At 49.3% G+C, this 22,134-nt stretch overlaps 1 protein-coding gene across 1 annotated transcript in view; it reads right to left on the bottom strand.

Moving 5' to 3' along the window:
- Positions 1-19,422, bottom strand: part of Mtcl1 (microtubule crosslinking factor 1) — a 122,670-nt gene extending 103,248 nt beyond the window's left edge. The window contains exons 1-3 of the mRNA XM_032901723.1: positions 18,293-19,422; positions 7,667-7,891; positions 5,316-5,474 (exon numbers count right to left, since the gene is read on the bottom strand). Of these exons, the coding sequence (XP_032757614.1) occupies positions 5,316-5,474; positions 7,667-7,891; positions 18,293-19,321 (1,413 nt within the window). The 5' untranslated portion in view covers positions 19,322-19,422. The remainder of the gene's footprint in view (positions 1-5,315; positions 5,475-7,666; positions 7,892-18,292) is intronic.
- Positions 19,423-22,134: the final 2,712 nt, after the last annotated feature.

The raw sequence follows: 22,134 nt of genomic DNA on the forward strand, positions 1-22,134 counted from the left end.
CACTCAAGTGGAATTATATGAAAATCTCCACCCAGACTTGAAATATCAGACCACTCATTTACTAAGCACAGAACCAGAACTGACATCACACCCAGAGTCAGGAAGGCGGTGCAGAAGCTTGTGGCTTCTATTAAACAAAACATGGGGTGAGTTTTTAAACTGAACTTCTGCAGCAGGCTCGTCGAACCAGAAAACCCCAGTAAAATTCTCCAGGTGAACTTCCACACACCACACGCCAACTACATACTTACCTGACCCTCAGAGAAACCAGGAGAGACCAAACAGTCAAATCCACAATCCAGACCTTCCCTACAGCTGATGTGACCCCTCACAGGACAGTAACCAGTACAACGCCCATCAGGCGTCTTCCCTAGTTTTCTCTTTCCCTGTTACTACTCTACAAACTGGTCTGCTGGGAGGCATCCTTCATTTTATGAAACAGAAACCATCCCAAATCTCAAGATCACAACCGGAGGCCGATGGACTGACATTCAGTTTGTCTTTTAACAACTTTTACTGATCCAGTGGGACGGCATGCCTCCGTCCCTTCTAATGTCCGGTTAATTTGGCCAGTTATTCGCTGTGTCTACTACACAATTGTATTCATTCAAAAAGTTGGGAGAAGGGCTACGGCAAAAAGTGGAGGGTAAGTACGGCTACCCATTTTCACTTTCTGAGATACTGTTCCAAGAGCTGAGAAGAAATAACACTGGGGAGTTCAGAAGAGCAACTGCTTCAACTCAGGGCAAAGGGTCTGGGTTCGGAAAACAACAGGGAGACTCTTGCCTTTCAACCTTTCAATGGAGAAAGTGGGTGTCTCACAACACACCTGATTGTATTTGAAGAGTTGGGGGGCCAGAGGTGTTAGCATTCCTTCTAGGCTCTGCCCCACAGTTACCTGGCAATAGCCTGGTATGCCTGACTCAGTATAAAAGGGGCTGCTTACCCCCTCCTCTCTTCCTCTCTCCATGTGTTCATGGCCAGCCCCTCCCTCCCTTTCTCTCTCCCCTCCCCCCACCCCTCCCAAGCCCTTTACCTCTCCCACCCTCCCAACTCCCTTCTTTCTCTGTCTCTACTCCCTCAACTCCCCACCCCATGCGCTAAATAAACTCTATTCTGTACAATACTGTCCGGTGGCTGGTTCCTCAGGGGGAAAGGATGCCTCAGCATGGGTCTGAAGAGGGACCCCCAACTAGGCCACCCCCCGCCCACCCCCCAATAACTGGCGCCATACCTTGCCTCTACCAAACATACCCCTGGCTTCCTTTTCTTTTTTATAAAACACAACATGGGATGGGGGGCTTTATCACCCTGTACAACCCTTTCCCCATCTGAATTCTGCATAGTGGGTGGAGAAGAAGGGCAGAGAGACAGAAAAAGTGAAGGCCAGGTAGTGCTGGTCCCTTGTACCACCCTAAAAAGTCAAACAACTGAGAGCTCTGGGCAAGTTTGTTTAAGACTAAGAGGACGCTGTCAGAGCTCTGGGATGTAAAGGGGGGGAAATGGCTGGAGATCATGCATACATTTTAATGTACATAGTCAGCCCACATCTTCAGCCGAAGTATTGGGCAAGTACGACAGAAGAAAGAAAACCAATCGACGGAGGTTAAAACTCACATAAAACCAACTGTCCTAGTGTGTTCACACCAACCACCTCTGTGTGGTTCCGAAACATACCCAAGGCAATTCCAGACAGCTCGACTTTCTTTCCCACAAGACTAGAAAGCATCGCCTGATAACAAAAATGTTGCAAAGCCAATCATCGCTGAAAAAGCAGAACAGACTCCGAAGCTGGTGGCAGATCCTTGAAGGTGGAGGCAAAGAGTAACACTGTTGCTGCCCAAAGCCCTGGGAACTGCAGACCTAGGAGAGGCAGAAGCGGGCTGATAGTGATGGGAAATGTTTGGTGGTGTCTACCAGGCGCCTGAACTATGAAAACCTCGGGACTCTACGGAAGGACCAAGTGGGGCTGCTCGGGTCCTCCGAGGACAGGCGGTCGGTTCCACACAAGGACTCTGTTATTTTAGAGAAGCAGGGAATGCCCTTGCAGCTTCAGGTCACTGTGCATCCATTAACAAAATGTCAGGGATGAAGAACAGAGAGCTAAGCTCACAGAGCTCAACTGCGCATTTTTCAAGCTTTCATGAAAATAATCCATCCACGGAGGCACCGGCTAGCAAGTCCCACCTCCTTGGGACCCTATGTCCAGCACCCTCTGCCACTGTCTGACTCTCCTGAGACTCCTGTATGTTATACAATACCTTAATCGTTTAGTATAAAAATACCATCATACCTGACTGACTGCACGGGGGAGAAAATTTATTCTATCCCAACTGAGTCATCCTTCTGTCTTATTTTAACCCATGTGGGGTGGGAGGCTGATCTCTCCACATCACCCCTCACATCTACCTGAGTCAGTATCCGGTTCCAAGATGACCCCTGCTTCCTCTGACCTTCCCTTTAAAGTCAAAAAGCAACAGGAATTATTTCTTCCTCCCAAGAGATCCCAAGTCTTACACAATCCATTTAAACATAAGTGGACTCTTCCCTTGCTCAAGAGCGGTATCTAAGGGGGAGCAAAAATTCTCAGAGGAGGAAATATGGAGACAAAGTGTGAAGCAGGGACTGAAAGGCCATCCGGAGACTGCCACACCTGGGGATCCATCCCATACACAGTCACCAAACCCAGACAATACTGCCAATGCCAAGAAGTCCGTGCTGATAGGAGCCTGATATAGCTGTCTCCTGAGAGGCTCTGCCAGAGCCTGACAAATACAGAGGTGGATGCTCGCAGCCAACCACTGAACTGAGAATGGGGTCCCCAATGGAGGAGTTAGAGAAAGGACTTAAGGAGCTGAAGGGGTTTGTAACCCCATAAGAAGAACAACAATATCAACCAACCAGAGCTCCCAGGGACCAAACCACCATCCCAAGAGAACACAGGGATGGACCTATGGCTCCATCGGCATATGTAGCAGAGGAGGGCCTTGTTGGGCATCATCTTGGTCCTGTCCAGGCTCAATGCCCAGTGTAGGGGAATGTGAGGGTGGGGAGGCAGGAGGGTGTGGGTGAGTGGGTGGGAGAGCACACTTAAAGAAGCAGAGGAAGGGGGTTGGGGATTTAGCTCAGTGGTAGAGCGCTTGCCTAGGAAGCGCAAGGCCCTGGATTCGGTCCCCAGCTCCGAAAAAAAAGAAAAGGAAAGAAAAAAAAAAGAAGCAGAGGAAGGGGGAATGGGATAGAGGGCTCCTGGAGGAGAAACCGGGAAAGGGGATAACATTTAAAATGCAAATTAAAAATCCAATTATTAAAAAAAAAAAAGATATGTATGTTATCAGTCTTCTGTATCCTTGCGTTCCACACCTATGGATTCAACCAACCAGGGATATAAAATATATTCCTGTAAATATGATTACATAGACTAGATTTTTAAGATTAATCCCTAAACAACACAACAATTTATATAGTGACTATGTTGTATTAGACATTATGAATAGTGTAGAAATTATTTCAAGTGTGCAGATGTGCTCACAGATTCTTGAGTGTCTATGGACTTCCATTTGTGTGGGGCTCCTAGAGTCTCCTCATATCACTATGTATGTATGTGTGCATGTATGTGTGTATGTGTGTTACATGCATGTATACAAACTAGAACATGGATAGCTACTCTGTAATACCAAAACATCTACCCAGATCAATCTTATAAACTACACTTCTGAATTATCTTCTATGCACACTGCTGGGGCTTGGCCTGTAAAACACATCACGGTTTTGGAAAACTTAGACCGAAGGAATAGCAGACAGTAAAAGGTCGCAGGGATAGTGAATGAGGCAAGAGATTCCTGACTAGCAGGTAAACTCCCTCAGTCCTGGGGTGAATCCAGGCAGCAGTTAAGGTGCATGCTCTTCTGAGGAAAGTGCTTTCAGCAGCTACCCTCCTGGACTGTAGAGCCCTGGTGACTTCTCATCCCGAGGCCAACAGGCTGACTACCACACATAGTATTATCATGAGTTGGTTCCCTCACATGGCATGTGTCCAATCAATCCAGGCACAAGGATGGATGAACCACACAGTGAACCAGACAGACAAACCGACAAACCCTGCACCGGCTCAATGGCGCTCACACTACAGAGGAAGGAGCATTAGCAGAATCGGACACATGAGAGACAAGAAACGGTATTTTCCAAGCCAGTACGGCCACGAGCAAAGGCGGTGGGGGACACAAGAGGTGACAGCATCGTAGCTTTGCTGTGGTTTGTAAATCTGCTACACAGACTCCCGGGTGCCCCGAGGTAATGCCCGTTTATGCCTTCAGCCCCAGAGTACAGGATCTGGCCTGAACAAAGTGTGATTGATGCGGGGACATTTGGATGGGAACGAATGACCGGAACAAAACAAGAAAGGTACCCAGAAGACATGGCCTGCTGCTGCACGGGGCTGTCAGCGAGTCATGTGCCAGCTGGAACCTGCCTTCCCCAGGACTTCTGCAGGGCATCAGTATGCGCGGGGTGCTTTCCAAGGAAACTGCTTCGCTCTTATAAATAACCAAGTCGGAGAGGAAGTCAAGTCAGGATTCACGGTGCCATATGTGAACGAAGTGGGTTTTTTTCCTTCTAGACTGCTTTGCTAGAATAATCAGTGTAACTTTAGAAGATCTCTACCTCTATATATAGATATCTGTGCTTGAATCCTATTGGCTGAATGGTGTATAGACATGTGTGTGCAAGTGAGTGTGGATGTACCACACTTACCTACAAAAAGGGCTTTTTTGCTGTTGTTTTGAGACAGGGTCTATGTAGTCTTGGATGTTCAGGGGCCGACTACGAAGATCAGACTAGCCTTGAACTCATATAGATTTACCTGCCTCAGCCTCCCAAGGGCTCGAGGTTAAAAGGCACCCACACCCATCCGTTAACAGAATTTTGAGGGACAAACGAAATATACACCCCCAACTTATTGGAAGAAAAGATTGGAAGAGGGAATGGTGTGTGCAGAAGCTACTGTTTAGTTCTGTACTTTGAAATACTACACTGCACCCAGACACACTGAAAGGATTGGCGGCCTGGCCTGTTCGTTTGAACAGAAGTAAGACGTGAATCTAGACCAGAGTCCCAAAGCCTTTTATGTAAAAGGCCAGACAGCAAATATTTCAGGCTTTGCGAGCAATTTGCGGTCTGCGTTACATAACCTTCTTTGCATCTGTGTGTTGACTCATTTTTTTTTTTTTTTGTTTATCTTCCAGGACAAAAATGAGGTGTGAGGAACCCATAATTCCCAACAAGCCTGAGAAAGCACTGTCCCTGCGTCTCTGCTTTACCTCCCGCAGCCTCTCCAGCTCGTTCTGCAGGGCCTGTCTGGATATCTCCACTTCGATCATGTGCTGCCGGAGCGTTTCGTTGTCGTCCTCGGCTTTGGCTCGCTTCTCCTCCACCGTCTCAAGTTCGTGGTGTAATCTGACAGACACATCTTTGGCTACCTGCATCGGACACACGGGGATCACGTCAGGATATGAAATCTGGGGGATGCCAAGGGGATAATAGACGGCCTCAGAGGCAGAATCATTGAGTAGCTGAGACGTAGCAAAAAATTCAGGAAATATGGGACAGACCTATATTTAAGGGAAGAAAGGACTACATGTTGAACATCTCTGATCCAAAAACCCAACGTCTGAAATGCTCCAAAATCTGAACTCCTTTCAGACCCAGATCTTTGAATAAAGAATCCTGTCTTAGCTAGTTGTCTCTAGTGCTGTTATAAAACACTGAGACCAAAAGCAACTTGGGAAGGGAAGAGTTAAATAAACCTGTGACTCCCTGTGACTGGGCAGTGTTGCTTACTGACTTTTTCACAGAGGTTGCCAGCAGCCAGCAGCCTGCTTCCTTATGGCAGCCTGCTTTCTTATGGCAGCCTGCTTTCTTATGGCAGCCTGCTTTCTTACGTCACCCCACCACCCCAACCGACATCCTACCCATCCCACCGGGGACCATCTGCTCAGGGATGGCACTGCCCAGAGTGGGCGGGGTTCTCTCCCATCAACCATCAATCAAATGTCCTACAGGCTTCTCTACAGGCCTGTTGTGTGGAGCACTTTCTCAACTGGGTCCCTCTCCTCAGGAGAGTCTAGCTTGTGTCCAGCTGACCAAAAACCCAGGAATGCCGATTCTCCTTGTACTCACACGCTCTCTGTCAAATGAATCAATAGTAAACATCTACTGTACGCTACTGTACGCACTAGGTGTCCCCTATAAGCAAGTTTTTAAAGATGTCTCTGTGCCTCTATCGTGGTTAAAACCCTGCAAGATTCAAAGCAATTAACTTTCACTGTCTTCTTAATTTTCTTTATTTTATTTTGTGTACATACATGAGCATTTTGCCTGTGTGTTTTGTATGCAGTACCCATGAAGTTGTAGATGGCTGTGAACCAACCACCAGGTTGGTGCTTGGAATGAAACCTCGGTCCTCTGCAAAAGGAGCCAGTGCTCTTCACGGCTATACCTCCTCTCCGGCCCCTTTATTTTTTAAACATGAATGAGGAAAGACTGTAGGAGAACTATAAATCACCCTTTTCTTACACTGACACTCCATTAGCGGCCGACAGCTGAGAACTGCAAAGATTATTCCTGCTCTATGGAAAGCCAGATGAGATCTCCCGCTCTCACAACCCGGAGGGCGTCCTGTATATTCCACACCTACATGAGCGACTGGGCGGGGGGGAGGGGCAGAGTCTGGGATTTCTTCTCAGTCACTTCAACTAGGTATTCTCACTCTTCCTCACGCTCTTTAAGATTCATTCTATTTCATGAGCAGAGGTATTTTGCCTACATAGATGTCTACACACCACGTTCACTTCTGGTGCCCGCTGAGACCAGAAGAGGTCGTGGTGTGTTATGGAAATGGAGTTACGGGTGGGTTGTGTGGATGTGATGGGTTGTAAACCGCCGTGTGGATGTGGGACCTCTGCAAGAGCAGTAGCAAAATGGTGTTGGGTGGGTGTGTGGAGTTACCGTCTGACGATTGTAGGTTGATGTCATTGTGCTGGTGAAGGCAGGTACAGGATAGAACAAGGCCTGTCATTGGACAAGAAGTTAGGATGGGTGGGAGACAAGTTTTAGAGAGAAGACTGGAGTGAGGAGAGAGCCGAGGGAGAAGCAAAGACGTGACCGATCCTCGCCGTGCATCCTTACATAGATACAGGCTGTTATGAATGTTCTTAAGGGATGGATGTATACAGGAGTTTGTGTGTCTAGATGAGCAAACTGTATCTTATCTCGGTGGGCGGTTTATATCCTTATCAGTTGTAAGTTAATTGTGTGGATATATTGTACACTGAGCGTTTAACACATAGGTCTGGTTGCTGGGTTATTACAGTCTGTTATAATTTTACTAGATCGTTGGGAGTGTGAACAGAGTCTGGGACAGGAAGCCATGCTAGGCTACAGTACGCTTGGGGCTAGCGTGGGGTGGGGCCACGATAGCAAGGGCCCACGGAATTCGATGGTAACAGGCGTGGTGACAACCCACCAAGGGGACAGTGGGTGAAAGCAGCTGAGGAGAAACAGCAAGAGCTCGAGGAACCTCGCAGAGTGGGAACTCTCGGGGACAAGGTTGCACGCCCTTTTTAATATTATACCGCAACAAACGGGATGCCGAGGGACGGGTCTCACTCGCCTTCAAGTCCTGCTCCAGGCTTCGGATAAGTTCCCCGTCCACCTGCCCTGTTTCTGCCACTTTCAGGCTTTTCTGCTCAGCCTTCCTGAGTCGGTACTGCAGGATTCTGCAGTTCTTGTTAGCGCGGTCCAGCTCTCTCCGCAGCTCCTGGAGCTGGTAGCCGTCCTCCTCCAGGTAGCTGTCTCTCATTTCCTCCATCTCTGCTCGAAGTTCATCCAGCTCATCCTGGGGATCCAGACAAGGAAGATCAGTCAGAGCCTAGCGGGAGAGAGCTAGAAGAATGTGGTTCTCTCCAGAAGAGAGCCCACCCTACTCCACCCAATACACTGTGTCAAACATGTACACATACCCATCAGCTCCTGGCCATTCAGGCTGAAGCAGCAAGGAACCGCTGGAAATCCTCACGAGATAATGTCACCAAGTATTCACATCTTCTGAACGGACGCTCTAAAACTCAGTCACCTCGATTCCTCACAGAATCTATCTATCTATCTATCCATCCATCCATCCATCCATCCATCCATCCATATGGAAATCTGCTCTGCAAATAATTAAGCCAAATTCAAGACATCCATCCATCCATCCATCCATCCATCCATCCATATGGAAATCTGCTCTGCAAATAATTAAGCCAAATTCAAGCCAAAGGCACAATTTAGGTACCAGGAGGAACCAGACAGACCTTCCCCCTCCGAAGGACATAAACTTTAGTAGGGTAATAACTGTTGATTGCCCTGAAATTACCACAAGCCTGCAAACATCTCTAAAAGCCTATTCCACGATACAAATGTCAGCACTGAGTGATTCCAATTAGAAACATTTTCCATTATTTCAAGCACACACTGAGTTTGGGTCCCCCCACCCATCTCTTCTCCTGCATTTCCCAGACCCCCCATCTTTACTACGAAGATGAGCAATCTCTAAATGCAAAACGTCACGCAAAATCAGAGTCCAGTGTTCTACACTGTGCCTTAGGCCCCTACACAGATCAGCCTGAATATCAATATGAAATCAAACTAAGTTTTCCATACCAACAGACAAAGCTGTTGTTATGTGTCCTTCTGAGAAAAAAAAAATATCAAGAGAGAGCTGATAGCCAAAAGTCCCAATCAGGCCAGTTTCAATACCATGGTAACGAAATCCCACCCTACCCCCCACCCCCACCCCCCACCCCGCTTTAAACATCACCGGGAGGAGAGTAACCTGAGGTAGCCTGATACCTAATCTATTTTTGTCTGGTTCAGTCTCCTTGGTCCTGCCTCTTGGGGAGAGTAACTTTGAAACAGTCTGCTTTGTTCTTTGTTACTGCTTTCTTCAGTCTTTCTCTGTCTATAAAATCAGCCCCAGTCCAAGGAACTGAGAAAGAAGGTAAGTTTGATTATAGAATTGCAGATAAAACCATTTCCTTAACTGAGGCTTTGCTCCGGTCCCGGCTTCCCTCCCGCCCTACTGCCCACACTCCAGGAAGCTCGATTATTGTCTCAGTGGGTGACTCTCCTCCCCGGCTCCCAAAGCCCAATTCCAATTCAGGTTTCGGCCTCAATCCCGAGCATAAGCAAATCCTCCTAAGGCTCTAAGCTTCCCTGCAGGCTTCCAAATCCTTCCGCGTCTAAATCTCTACCTGCAGAGTTAACCTTTCGTATGCAAATTAGACTGCTCCACCCACTACCAAAACCCTTCAGGACTTTTTCTTTCTCAGAATCCCGCCTACCATCCCTTCCCAGGGCTCCTCGGGGCCTGTAGCCCACACCTGCTTTTCTTCCCTCCTGGAATGTGTAAAGTTCCTGAGTTGGGACTCCCTGACCAGCTCCAGAGTCCGTCGGTCTGTCTGACTGTCTGTCTGTCTCTTCCTATCACCATTTAGTGTTATTTGTGCATTTTTTTCATGTTCTTCAACCTACACTTAAAGTAAGCTGTGAAGGCCTGAAGCCTTGTCTGTGTACCCAGGGCAGCACAAGGCACACACGACTCTCAAAAAAAAAAAAAAAAAAAAATTTGTGGAATGACTATACAGAAATATCATCAACCCATACAAAAGACCAAATCATCAAGACAGGGGGACCTCAAACTTCTGCTCCAAGCTTGCAGTCTATTTAAGAAACTTCCCCAAACCAGTAAATGCTGCTGCAGAATACAGAATATATAGCCTAGCAAAGTATCATGAATTATTTTGAAAAGGAGCTACATAGGAAGAATATCGAGGAAAGCATTCTAGAATGTTTCATAATTTGTTTAATAACTGGTGGTGACTCAAATGCCTACAGAGTAAGAAGTGCTCGGTTATTCCTGTTTGTTTTGTTCAATTAACACTGGGGGCTCAAGAAAAATAAGAAACTCTCTCACCCACACCAGAACACCCTATATAGCCAGCCCTCTTTCGCCCTGCTGTTCAGTTTGTTCCAGGCTTCTTGGGGTTCCCACCACCCTCCCTAATCCTGATTTGTTCTTAAAGCTGAGGATTTACTTACAATAAGAAACAACATTTCCCAACCTCTGAGCCTAGCTTGACAGGATCCTGGACAGAAGGGAAATATCCTGAAGGTTACCATGGCTAAAGATGAAGCAAAGGAAGCCCAGGAGGAAGTCCTGGTGGGCACTAGGAGGAGGAAGATGGCTCTGCAACCTTAGCTACACACAATGGTTTCAGAGCACAGATATGGGAGCCCATCCCCCCAAGCCCAGCTTGCAGTATCCTCCTAAGCTGTTTGATATCCTCCCCAACCGGATCCCTGAGGTTTGCTGGCCAGCTAATCTAACGAAATTGGTGAGTTCTGGGTTCAATAACAGACTGTCAGAAAAGGGTGACAGTCAGCCTCGGGCATCTACAGGCACACACATACATGTGTACGACTGCCTGAACACACGCATGCAGTACACACACACACACACACACACACACACACACACACACACACCATACAAAGAAAACATCACCCACTTGCTAATGGTCAAACCTCTTACAGAATGTTCTGTGGTAACATTGAAAACATCACTATAAGTCTAAATTTCTCTGCTGACTGGGTGGCACACACCGTTAATCTCAGCACTCGAGAGGAAGAGAAGAGGCAGGTGGATCTCTGAGTTCCAGGCCAGCCTGGTCTACATACAGAGCTCCAGTCTCCAAAAAACCAAAACAACAAACAAACAAAAACCAGGCCAAAGAATTAGTATCTGGAATTACCAGTTTTGTATATGTAAGAAAGTAGAAAATACGGTTTTCAGCTATAAATACGCTCCCTAGCTTTGACGCTCCCTAGCTTTCACACATTACAACACAGGGACCTCACCCACCCTGCTGCTAAATAACCATAACCAGCTAAAACCAGTTTTAGATGCACCTTTACCTCAGTGAAGGGAAATCCCTGAAAAGAAGCTGTATCTGTCTGTGAACAAAACTCAACTTGAGGGGGGTCTGTCTGCAGAGACTGACAGGTGCCAGAACTTTATCTTGGGCTAGTGTTTGCCTTCTGGAGCCCACCTCTTCGACCCACTCTGTATCTAAGCTAACACCTCATGATAACAAATAAAAATCTCCTAAAAGCTATTAACTTAGCAGAACAACTGGGTTCCAGGAGCCCAAGAGTTTGCTGTACCTGCCTCTCCGCTGTACCCACTAATGCATTTTAAAGTTGCCCTGACATGACTTTCTGTGTTCTGTGAGACTGTAAAAACCCCATGAAACTGCTTTCACATGGGAACATGGAATTTTGGGTGACCTAAATCTGCGTTCCTGGGCCACAGTCACTCAAAATGGCTCCAGAATAAACTATTTCTTATTCCCTTTAAGATGGAAGTGGTGGTTTTTATGTTGACATATCCGAATCACTGAACAGGCCTTACATAAACAGATAATCTTATTCTGGGCACAAATAATCACCAACAGTATTAGTAGAACTGAAAAGAAAACCAGAGAAGACCAGAATTATTCTCATTTCCAAACACTGTTTCTATAACCTCATATTTTAGATAAATTTCTGAAACAGAAGGCATCCTATATTATGCACTTGACTCTCAATGATAACACTAAAATAAACCTCCCTGTTTAGAGTCAAACCAAACTGAGGCCAGACCCCATAATCTATCCAGAGTCTCAGAGCTAATAAAGGAAGCTAGACTGCAAACATGGTAGTCTGCTACACAGACACTCAAGCTTCTAGTAAATACAGCAAACAGGGCAGACGGAACAGTAACAAACCTACGATTGTGCTTTAAAAGCCCAACATCCATCAATTGTGCTTTAAAAGCCCAACATCCATGTAAACTGAGAAAAGTTGCCTAGCAGAGCCTGAGAGTGGATGGTGTACACGCATCAGAGCAACTGGAGCTCCAGAGAACATTGTGGTGGGTGGCCAGTGACTATTCTCCTTTCAAATACCAGGGCCCTGAGAGCTCCATAGCTTTCCTTCCACAGCAGGGCTGCTTCAAAGGTAAACTGGAGCTGGTGTTTCAACTCTCTCCACAGCCTTGAAAAGTGTGATCTTCAGGTCTAGTGAAAGTCATATGCTACAGAGGCAAATTAATAACCACCTAAGATGGCCACAGTTCCTTGCAACACAAAAAGCACTGTTATTTGGACTAAGGCCACGGTGGATTGTGAGTTTCAGACTAACGCTACATTACAATAACTTAGTGAGGATATGCTAAATTTCAGAAGACAGTTCCTGATCCTTAAAAATCAAGAAAATCAAACAAAGCAGAACATGCAGTGTTCCCAGCAGATACAATTTTGATATAGTAAGTAAAGTAGAAAATTCTGATGTCTCTCACACACATAAGTTTCTTTCTTTCCTTTTTAAAGTTTTCTCAGCCAGGCAGTGGTGGTGAAAGCCTTTAATCCCAGCACCTGGGAAGCAGAGGGAGGTGGATCTCTGAGTTCGAGGGCAGCCTGGTCTACTTTGAGTTCCAAGACAGCCAGGGCTACACAGAGAAACCCTGTCTCCAAATAAGAAAGAAAGAAAGGAAGGAAGGAAGGAAGGAAGGAAGGAAGGAAGGAAGGAAGGAAAAAAGCAAAACCCAACAAACCAAAAGCAAACAAAAAATTATTTTTATGTGTGTGCCTATACGAATATGAACCAGGTGTGTACAGTTTCCTTCAGGACAGAAAGAAGGAAGAGATCCTTAAAAGTTGTGATGAACTAACTGTTTGATGTGGCTGCTGGTAACAATGCCTAGGTTCGTGCTCTTAACTACTGAGACATCTCTCCAGCCCGATGTCCTTTTATACACAGGAATGATAAGGGCAAAAAACTGTGCTTAATAGTTTTGTTGTTTTGTTTTTGTTTTTAAACATTAGACTTTTTGAATTATTTAAATGGTAGGTCATTGTCTGATTGAAAAAAAACCTAGTTTTTAGCTGGGCTGTAGTGGCACATGCCTTTAATCCCAGCCCTTGGGGAGTTTGCTCCTGGTCTACAAGGTGAGTTCCAGGACAGCCAAGGGCTGTATAGAGAAACCCTGTCTCCAAAAACAACAAAACAAACAAATAAAACAGTCTTTACATATGTATGACATATGTTGATCTGTAAAAACTGTATCACATTGTACTCATTCATGGAAGTGGGGAGGCACACATCACACACGCATGAGGAAGTCAGAGAATTAACTTTCAGAAATTGGTTCTCCCCCATGCACCAGGTGGATGCAGACTCAGGTTTGGCAACTGTCATTGTCCACTAAGCCACCCTGATGCCCATTAACTATACTTTAAAACTATTTCATATAAAATGGATTCTTGAAGTTGTGTGAAGCTGTCCAACAGTTCCCCTTTGCTACACAGATAACGAGTCAAATCTTTTAACAGAAATCAAACTGGAAGACGTATGGGTGTCATGCGTGCAGGTGAGTAAAACAACAACTTTATCCCCAAAAAAGCAAAAGTAGGATTTCTTGGTACAATTAACCAAAAGCCTAGACAGATCATACTAACAATTATATTCAAGTCTCCCGTCTCTTACTCACAGATTAACCGCATATATGTGGAAACGACATAACAAAATCCGTCCATCACTGTGTGTGTGAACTTAAAAAAAAAAAACCCAGAAGCTCAGATCAGTAACTACTTCTCCCTCAAATGACTCCGTGTAAACAGACCCAGTGGGAGCACAAAGTCCTTTGGTTACTGTTGCAATATTCTCCTCTGCTGGGAGTCTGAGGCAGAACTGCTGCCTTTTGTCATATAGAAATAACGCGCCTCATTTCCTTTGGGACAATGGAAATGTTCGGTGCGAGAGGACCAGCTGTGGCGGAGCAGGCCCAGGGACTGCTACTATTGTTTACCAAGTGACAGTCCAGCCAGAAGCTGAGTGGCCACTGTCCGGGACCACAACATCTTGCCACCTAAGTAAGATTAGCATCCTGGTCTTTTCGAGGCTGAATAAAGAATGTCTATGGAAAGCAGAATATAGGGAGAGAATAGCCAAGGCCGGCCATGCTGATACCCCCACCAAGAAAAGGGGAGGGGACAGGGCTAGGAGCAAGGAGATGACCCTCCAGCTGCTAAGACGCTGGTTCCTGCCCACACCACCCTCCCCACCCCCACCCCACAGGCCATGCTACTGAGCACCTGGCAGCCAGCCAGCCAAATGGAACAAACAGTAATGTCAGCCTGAAACTAAAAATCTCCTCAAACTTCAGAGGCTGGGAGTGTTCCCAGGGCCGAGTCTTCACTTAGTACACATGGGACAAGGCTTCCATCTACGGCACCTCCCCCCAAACCAAAACCTCAGTGATCTCTCTTTAAGAAATCAACTCCTCCCAAGGAGACATCTGTCCTCATTTTTAAATAAAAATGATTCTAAGAAAATAACACTCTTCTCCTTTCCTCCGCCATCGTGCACACTGCGCCTGATTCAGATTCTCGCCATGTCTTCTCACAAGACTTTCAGAATCGAGTGATTCCTGGCAAAGAAACAAAAGCAAAATCGTCCTGTTCCTCAATGGATTCGAATGAAAACTGGTAACAAAATCAGGTACAACCCTAAGAGAAGACACTGGAGGAGACGAGGCTGGGTCTGTAAGGGGTCACACAACGGGAAGACTGAGGGTTTATACCGAAGTGGGATCATCGATCAGTCCGACCAGATGGATTTCAACATTTTTAACCTGGAGACTTGCTTGTGTGTCTGAATTAGAGTATCCAGTAATAAAATTTAGAACCTTTCAAACTGGAAAAAAAAAAAAGAAAAGAAAAGAAAATAGCAGTGGAAAGCAGAGCGGAATGAATCAGCCCTTCCTATCCTAACACTGGACCACCACACAGGATACCAGGACGTAGATCCCACTGTCCCCGGCCGGGCTGTGAGCACACAGCAAAAAGTATGATTGCTGACAGCATTTTCAGAACCAGCCAAAGGACTCTGTGAGTACCTTGTGAAAAGTCCATAGAAATGGAGGGCATAATTAATATGTTAACAAGGAGCAGCCTGCTTGTCTGATTGTCCCAGAACATTCAAGCAAAACTCCAGGCAGGGAGGAACCCAGGAACCAAGCAGGAGGAACCCAGGAACCAAGCTAGGTTTTTTTGTTTATTTGTTTGTCTTTTTAATTTTCTTTTTCCCTCACCAGTGGAAGTCAGTCTTCAGCATTAAGAAACTTGCCTGGGGGTCTGGGGATTTAGTCTTAATTTTTGAATATTATCCAGGAAGCCATCAGAGGCCCTGGGTTCGGTCCCCAGCTCCAAAAAAAAAGAACCAAAAAAAAAAAAAAAAGAAAAGAAACTTGCCTGGATTTGTCTAAGATACCGATGCCAGTCTTAATTTTTGAATATTATCCGTGAGGCCATCAGAGGTCAGAGGACGCCCCAAGTGTGTACACAGAGGGAGCCACTAGTCAAAGAGATGTCCCTTGGGGTTGGGGGTTTGGCTCAGTGGTAGAGCACTTGCCTAGCAAGCGCAAGGCCCTAGGTTCGGTCCCCAGCTCTGAAAAAAAGAAATAAAAAAGATGTCCCTTGAATTTCTGTACCAACGTGGCATCCTCTCAAAAGGTCCACCTTATTCTCCTATTCCAGATGCTCTCTGGTCAACTGTGAAAGTTCTGAACAACAATGGGTAACAGCTCTGTCTCAGGAAACAATGTAAACACACACACACCCCACACACCGGCCGCCATAATGTAGAGACCTCTGCACCAAATTTCTTATTAGAGAACACTGGTCCAGACAGACGCTCTGCCCCATCTCAGGAATTCTGTGCAAACTCACACTCCTTTACGGAAGTGGGTGGGGGACATTGGGGCAACGTCAATAAGCAAAAGGCAAAATTCAGTTTATGATGTGCTCACTGGCCGATGGGAAAGTCCAGTAGGGTTATTATTCTTTTGAAAGTTGAACTACCATGACAGGCATGGCATACCACCAAGGGCAATGGCTTTGGCTTCCTGCTCTCCTTCAGGCCCCTCTCACCAACTCTCCTGCTGTGCAAGGAGAGACTGCAGGACTCCTCAGGCTCAGCAAACAGATGGTCAGGACGCAGATCCCCAGGAGGCAGCTACTGAATGAATAATTCTTGCAAATCAAACCTTGCCTACGTGGGATCTCTAAGGCCACTTCAAACACAGGCCACTGTGAGCTACTCAATATGGGCCTTTCGCCTGAGAAGACACAGGTCCTCTCCCTAGAAAAGCTAGTAACAGAGTTAGCTCTGAGGCAGTGGATGGGTATAAACAGAGACAGCCTGGCTGACCAACAGCCTGGTATGCAGGCTCAGGAGGGGCGTAGGTAAAGGAACGCCACTTTTTTTGGGCAGGGTAACCCTGGGCCAGACCTTAAGTGTCTGATACTTAGCATCTTGCCTGAGGAATTGGAGTCTTTTTTTTTTTAATTTTTTAAAAAATTTTTTAAAGGAATTGGAGTCTTAATAAACCTAACAGCAGCAGGGTTTGGAGGGTGTAGGGCGGATGCAGAGATCCTGCTTAGCAAGTCCAGGCAGGGGTTTCACACCTAAGGTGATCGGATGTGGGAAGGGTGGGCAAAACCCGGTTCCCCTGTTAACAAGGGCCAATGAAATATCAAATACACTGAGGATTCCATTCACTGGGAATCTATTCATGCATTTAAAATCAAGTAAATAGGCAGGGCAGATACAGTTATCCAAGAATGAACTTAGAAACGACAGCTAAGTTGCCTGCTCTGGGACCAAGGGTGCAGGGACAAACACTCTTTCTTGAACACTCTTTCTGTCGCTCGGCAGTCTTAATTTGGATTCCGGTGATTCGATCAGATCTGCTGTAGGTCGTAGGCCACGGGTTAAGCTTACAGCTGGGGCTAAAAATCGTGGTTTCCTTTCTCAACCTGCCCGGACCTTGAGTTGGCCAGGCATACACAGAATCTGCACAGTGCTGCTTGCATGAGGGCCACACACCACGTAGCTGCTTTTGCCGTCCACACCTTTGAAAGGCTCTCTGCTACCTATTACATAAGACCAAACGACGAAGGCAAATGCATTATCGGAAGCGTCTGATCTCTCTGCTGTTTGCCTTGCTCCACACAAGGCGACCTAACTTAACCATTGATCAACAGAGTAACTTCTGGTCAATGGTGTGGGTTCCCGAGCACCCACAATGAGGTGTGGATTCCAGCCTGAATTGTATATTTCACTACCATAGCCTTAAAAACCTCCACTTCAGCCTCAACACAGGGCCACATTCAGGCAGGTTCGCCACCTGCAAACAAAACAGCTCAAATCACATAAATGGAGGACACCCTGGGTTTTGCCCGGGGAGAGGATATTCAACAAGATCTTGACAGATGTGTGAGCAGATTTCCGGTCCTGGAGTTATTTTCTGGCCCAAGGATTACAACAACTTAAGTCACTCTTACTACAATTCCCCCTTTGGTTTCCCTTACCTCAACTGTCTTTAACTTATCCCCCCAACACTATCTAACCCCTCTGCTCTGCTGGCCAGCCCTAGAGGACATCACGGAGACAGTTTATCCATCCCAGTGATAACAAAGTAAGACCACTACTAGCAGGCCCCACTGGATAACACTCGGTACGTGGGAGGGAGGCAAAAATCTCTCGAAAGAGCTGCTGCTGTGTCCTGTCCTGACACCGGTTTTGAAAACCTACTTGCAGTCATTTACAAAGGGCTGCTCACAAAAAAATACTTGCAGTCCCTGAACCAGCCACGAAGTTCAAGGCGCCCCTTCTGAATTTAAATTTTGCTTATCACTAAGTACAACCAGTCCCCCTCTGCTCTGTTCCAAAGACCTCGAGGAAACCCAATGAGGCCCCGAACTCTTTCTGAACTCGCAGGTCCTCGGGCAGGTAAGTCTGGCACCAGGAAACCACACCATACACAAGGGCACGTGCAGGGCTACATGTGGGCATCTAGGTAAACCTCTTCAACAGGTGACAGTACAGGGGTCAATGTGTTCAAAACGATTTATAGCCACCCAAAAGACGGCAAGACTTCTAAAAACAATTAAGAGCAAAGAGGGGGAAAAAAACCAGACCTACAGGTCCTTCCACAAGTTTGGAGTTAGGTTACCAGAAGCCAGTGGGTCTGGGTAGCAGCAAAGAAGGGGTAAAGAGTTAATGAGGCCCCAGGAGAAGAGCTCACATGACCCCAGGGAAGCCAGAGGATTCCAGGTCGGCCCCCGAGACACCAGCCACCAGAGCGGCCGCTCACCTTGAGGTAGTCGTTCTCCGAGCGCAGTTCCTCCATCTCCCTCAGCAGCTCCTCCTCCTCTGCCACCACCAAGAGCCGGGGCTGTTCGCCCAAGCTAGGCTCCTTGGGGGTCCCGAGAATTGTCCGCTCCGGTGGCGCTCGGCCCCCAACATCCTCCTGAGAACCGGGTCCCGGAGACCCTGAGGGGGTCCCGCCTGGGCTGCTTCTGCCCCCGAGACAGGCACCGGCAACAGGGGGCGCCGCGAGCAGCGTAGGGGGTTCGGGGCTGCCCGGCGGCGGCCCGCGGGAGCCGGAGCTCGGCGTGGGTGCTCCGCGTAGGGGTTCCCGGTCACTGGAGCCGGTGCCCGACTCGGCGTCGCTGCTGGCGGCGGGGAGCAGGCGCTGCTCATCAGACAAGGGTTCGGAGGCGCAGTCGGAGAGATCCGAGCTGCTGTCCGTGTGGCTGATACGGGTGCCGGCCACCGAGGTCACAGAGAGGGTCACAGCGGGGACCCGGGCGGCTGGAGCGGGGGGCACGACGGCGCGAGCTGGAGGCGTCCCGGGGCCACGCTTGGCTTTGCGACCCTTCGGGAGGGCAGGCGGCGGCTCGGCCCCAGCCGGCCTCCCGACCCGGGACAGTGGCTCCGCGGGCCCCGCGCGCGCCGCCCTCCTGGTCCCCGGGGCGGCCTTGGCGCCACCCGCCGACCTGGCTCCGGCGCCCGGCGGCGGCTTGTCCTTCGCGCCGGGGACTACGCCGCTGCGTCGGGAGAGGCGACCGGGCGCGGCCGGGGACCCGGGCGACGGCGGCGCCTTCCCGGTAAGGCTGGGCGAGCGAGGAGCGGCGGGAGTCGGGGCACGGCCCGCAGAGGGGGTGGCCGTGGCGGGCCGCGTGTGCAGATCCTTGAGGAAGGGTCTGGCGGGCGAGGGTGCGCGGTGCAGCCTCCTCCTCTCGGCCAGCGGGTGCAGATGGTGGTGGCGGTGATGCTGGCCGGCTGGCTGCGGCTTGGGGTCCGGGGCGCCGCCGCCCGCGGGGCCGTTCAGCGTCTCCATGGCCCGGGCGGCGGCCGCGATCCGCAGCTCAGGCAGCAGATGCTCCGGGCGGCGGCGGCGGCGTGCAGCCTCCCCGCGCGCCCGGTCATCACTGACCCCCTGCCCCGCCCGGCGTGCGCCCCGCGCTCCCGCCGTCCCCTCCCCCGCTCTCAGACGACCCAAGGGAGTGTGTCCCCTCGCTCAGGTCAACGGCGCTCGGGTCCTCCTGGCACAGTCGCCGCGGCCGCTCGCATCCCCTGCACCGAGCGTTCAGAGCGCTGAGGCGGCTGCCGCGGCCTCGCACAAAAACACTTGTCTGGCGGCGCGCGCCCAGCTCCCGCGTTCCGCTCCCCGCCCACTGCCAGTCCGCGGGGATCGGCTGCCACGGCTTCTGCCCGGCCGCTCTGGCGAAGAGAAGCTGCCGCACGCGCGTCCCCCTCCGTCCGGGGCTCGGCGCGCACGCCCCGCCTCCTGCCAGCGGGCCGGGGAGGGGGCGGGGCGGGCAGGAGGGCGGGGCTGCAGCTCCGGGGACGCAGTGCCCACGCGCCCACCCGGCCGAGGACCACTCTCTCCCTTCGGATGTACTGGGGCTACCACCCGCAACCGGCTAGGAAGGGAAGAAGCTGGGGTGGAGGGAGGGAAGAGGGCCGGCATCAGCCACTTGGGGACACTGCAGGTGCAGGCCGCGTAGAGGGCCCCTCTGCAGGGGGTGCCAGCCTTCTCTCTCGGTTCCGCCCAGCCCTCTCTATCCGACTCCTGCCTCCCCTCTTCAGTTCGCTCCCCTCCGCTCTCCCAGAGTTTCTTTAAGGATCTCTGGTACCGGATGCAGCGTCAAGACCGACACAGCACTCCACAGTTGGCACCCCCAGTGGCCTGGGCAGCTCCGAGAGGGAGGAGCCGCTGTAGAAATAGGAGAAGCAGCTCGCCAAGCTCGGGGTCTGAAAGGGAGCTCACATTTATAGTCCCGGCAGCCTCGCGCCAGGCGCTGCTGCCACGCGCTCTATCCTCTTGGTAACAGTCCCGAATTGGAAATCCTCTCTTCAGGATGAGACGCGGGCACGAGGAAAGGAAGCCGCTTGTCTGAACTCCATGGCTGGGCAGGGATTCAAACCTAGGTCCTCTGCAGAAATCTCAGCTGTACTCGTTGGTCTGAGATGTCCAAGGAGCCTGAGTAGGGGTTCCGCTCCGTGGCCAAAGCACTTGTGCTTTTGAGTCTCGGATGCCCTCCTCACCTGTAGAGTCAGAGAAAACCGATTCTTGATGGATTCCGATTAACTGAGCAAAGAGCAGGACTCACCCGTCGACTGTCAAGTGCTTTTGACAGATGCTACGTGTGGCTTAGGTCCCAGGCTTTGGATGTTGGGCAATATGTGCCCCGGGGACAAGTCTTAGTTGTTCTCCATCTATCTTCAGCATTTGGAGAAGCAAGGGTGGACAAGAAGAAGGTGCCAACGGGGGAATCCTGTATTTTTCCTGAAAGAAGCTGGTTTTGTAGAGAGACCAGTTCACAGCACAGTGTAGGTGGGGCAGGGCTTAGACCTGGGGAGTGAAGGATTCTGATCGGTCCTTTTTTTTAAAGATTTATTTATTTTTATTTATATGAGTACACAGTTCCTGTCTTCAGACACACCAAAAGAGGACATTGGATCCCATTACAGATGGTTGTGAGCCACCATGTGGTTGCTGGGAATTGAACTCAGGACCTCTGGAAGAGCAGTCAGTGCTCTCAACCGCTGAGCCATCTCTCCAGCCCCTGAGTGATCTTATTCGCTGAGAAAGATCCCAGAGCCGCGGGATGCGGCAGAGGGCATGGTGGGGATGGCTGTATCGTGGAGCGCCCACCGAGAGTCGAGAGTATAGACTTGGAGATGTTAAAGGAAAATTGTACTCGAAGTCTGTAGTCTTAACAACAGAATACTTAGCCGGAACTGAAGCTTCAGGAGAAACTGGCTTTTTCCTGTATACACCAGAAGATAGCATGTCTTTTTGGGGCTCAGACGCTATTGAAACCTCCTGACTCTATGCACGTACAGGCCTGGACTTTGCATGTCACTTTTCTGAAAACCTTCTGAAAGTGAGGCACACCCTGTATAACCGGTAATGAGTAGTACCTTTGAGTCCTGCCCCCTGAAGTGCTTGGAGGGAAAAGACACTAGCTTGTTGGTTAGGTTGTGGGCCAGGAAGGGAAGAGCCTGGCAGCCACGCTTGGCTAATTGTGTCCACCAGAGGGCGCTCCAGCGTTCCGCTTCAGTACCAATGTGGTGAGTCCAATCCCCTGTCCCTGACCTACAATTCCCACATCACATTCCTGAAGAAGTATGACCAGGACTCTTAGCACAACGTGTCACCTTTTCAGACTGTACACGGTCATGAAGAGTCCCACCCAAAAGTGTTTCAGTAAGTCTCCCAAAAACCGATAGTACCCAACTTCCTTTCCCTTAAAAAGGACAGCGGTCCTCCTTACTAGCATCACGTGATACTACTGCACCTAGCCTGAGGAGTCAGGTACTGCTCTGCTTCCCTGAATTTAAAGAGACACGAGCTTGTTGAGTTCATGGATGGCTCACTGGAAAAGAGTGCTTGCAGTGCAGACGTGTGAGCTCACTGGCCAGTTAGCCTAGTAGCAAAAAAATTTGCTCCGGGGTCTCAAGAGAGCAAAATGGAGAGTTAGAGGAAGGAAGACAACTGGCCTGCATGGGTATGCATCCTGGGGTGTGCACTTTACATGCAACACATCATGCGCACGCGTGCACACCCACATACAGGTACTATAGCACGCACGTGCGCGCGTACACACACACACACGCACACGCGCGCGCGCGCGCGCGCGCCCG

The sequence above is a fragment of the Rattus rattus genome, chromosome 4 (genome assembly GCF_011064425.1).
Source record: "Rattus rattus isolate New Zealand chromosome 4, Rrattus_CSIRO_v1, whole genome shotgun sequence".
NCBI classification, from domain to species: domain Eukaryota; kingdom Metazoa; phylum Chordata; class Mammalia; order Rodentia; family Muridae; genus Rattus; species Rattus rattus.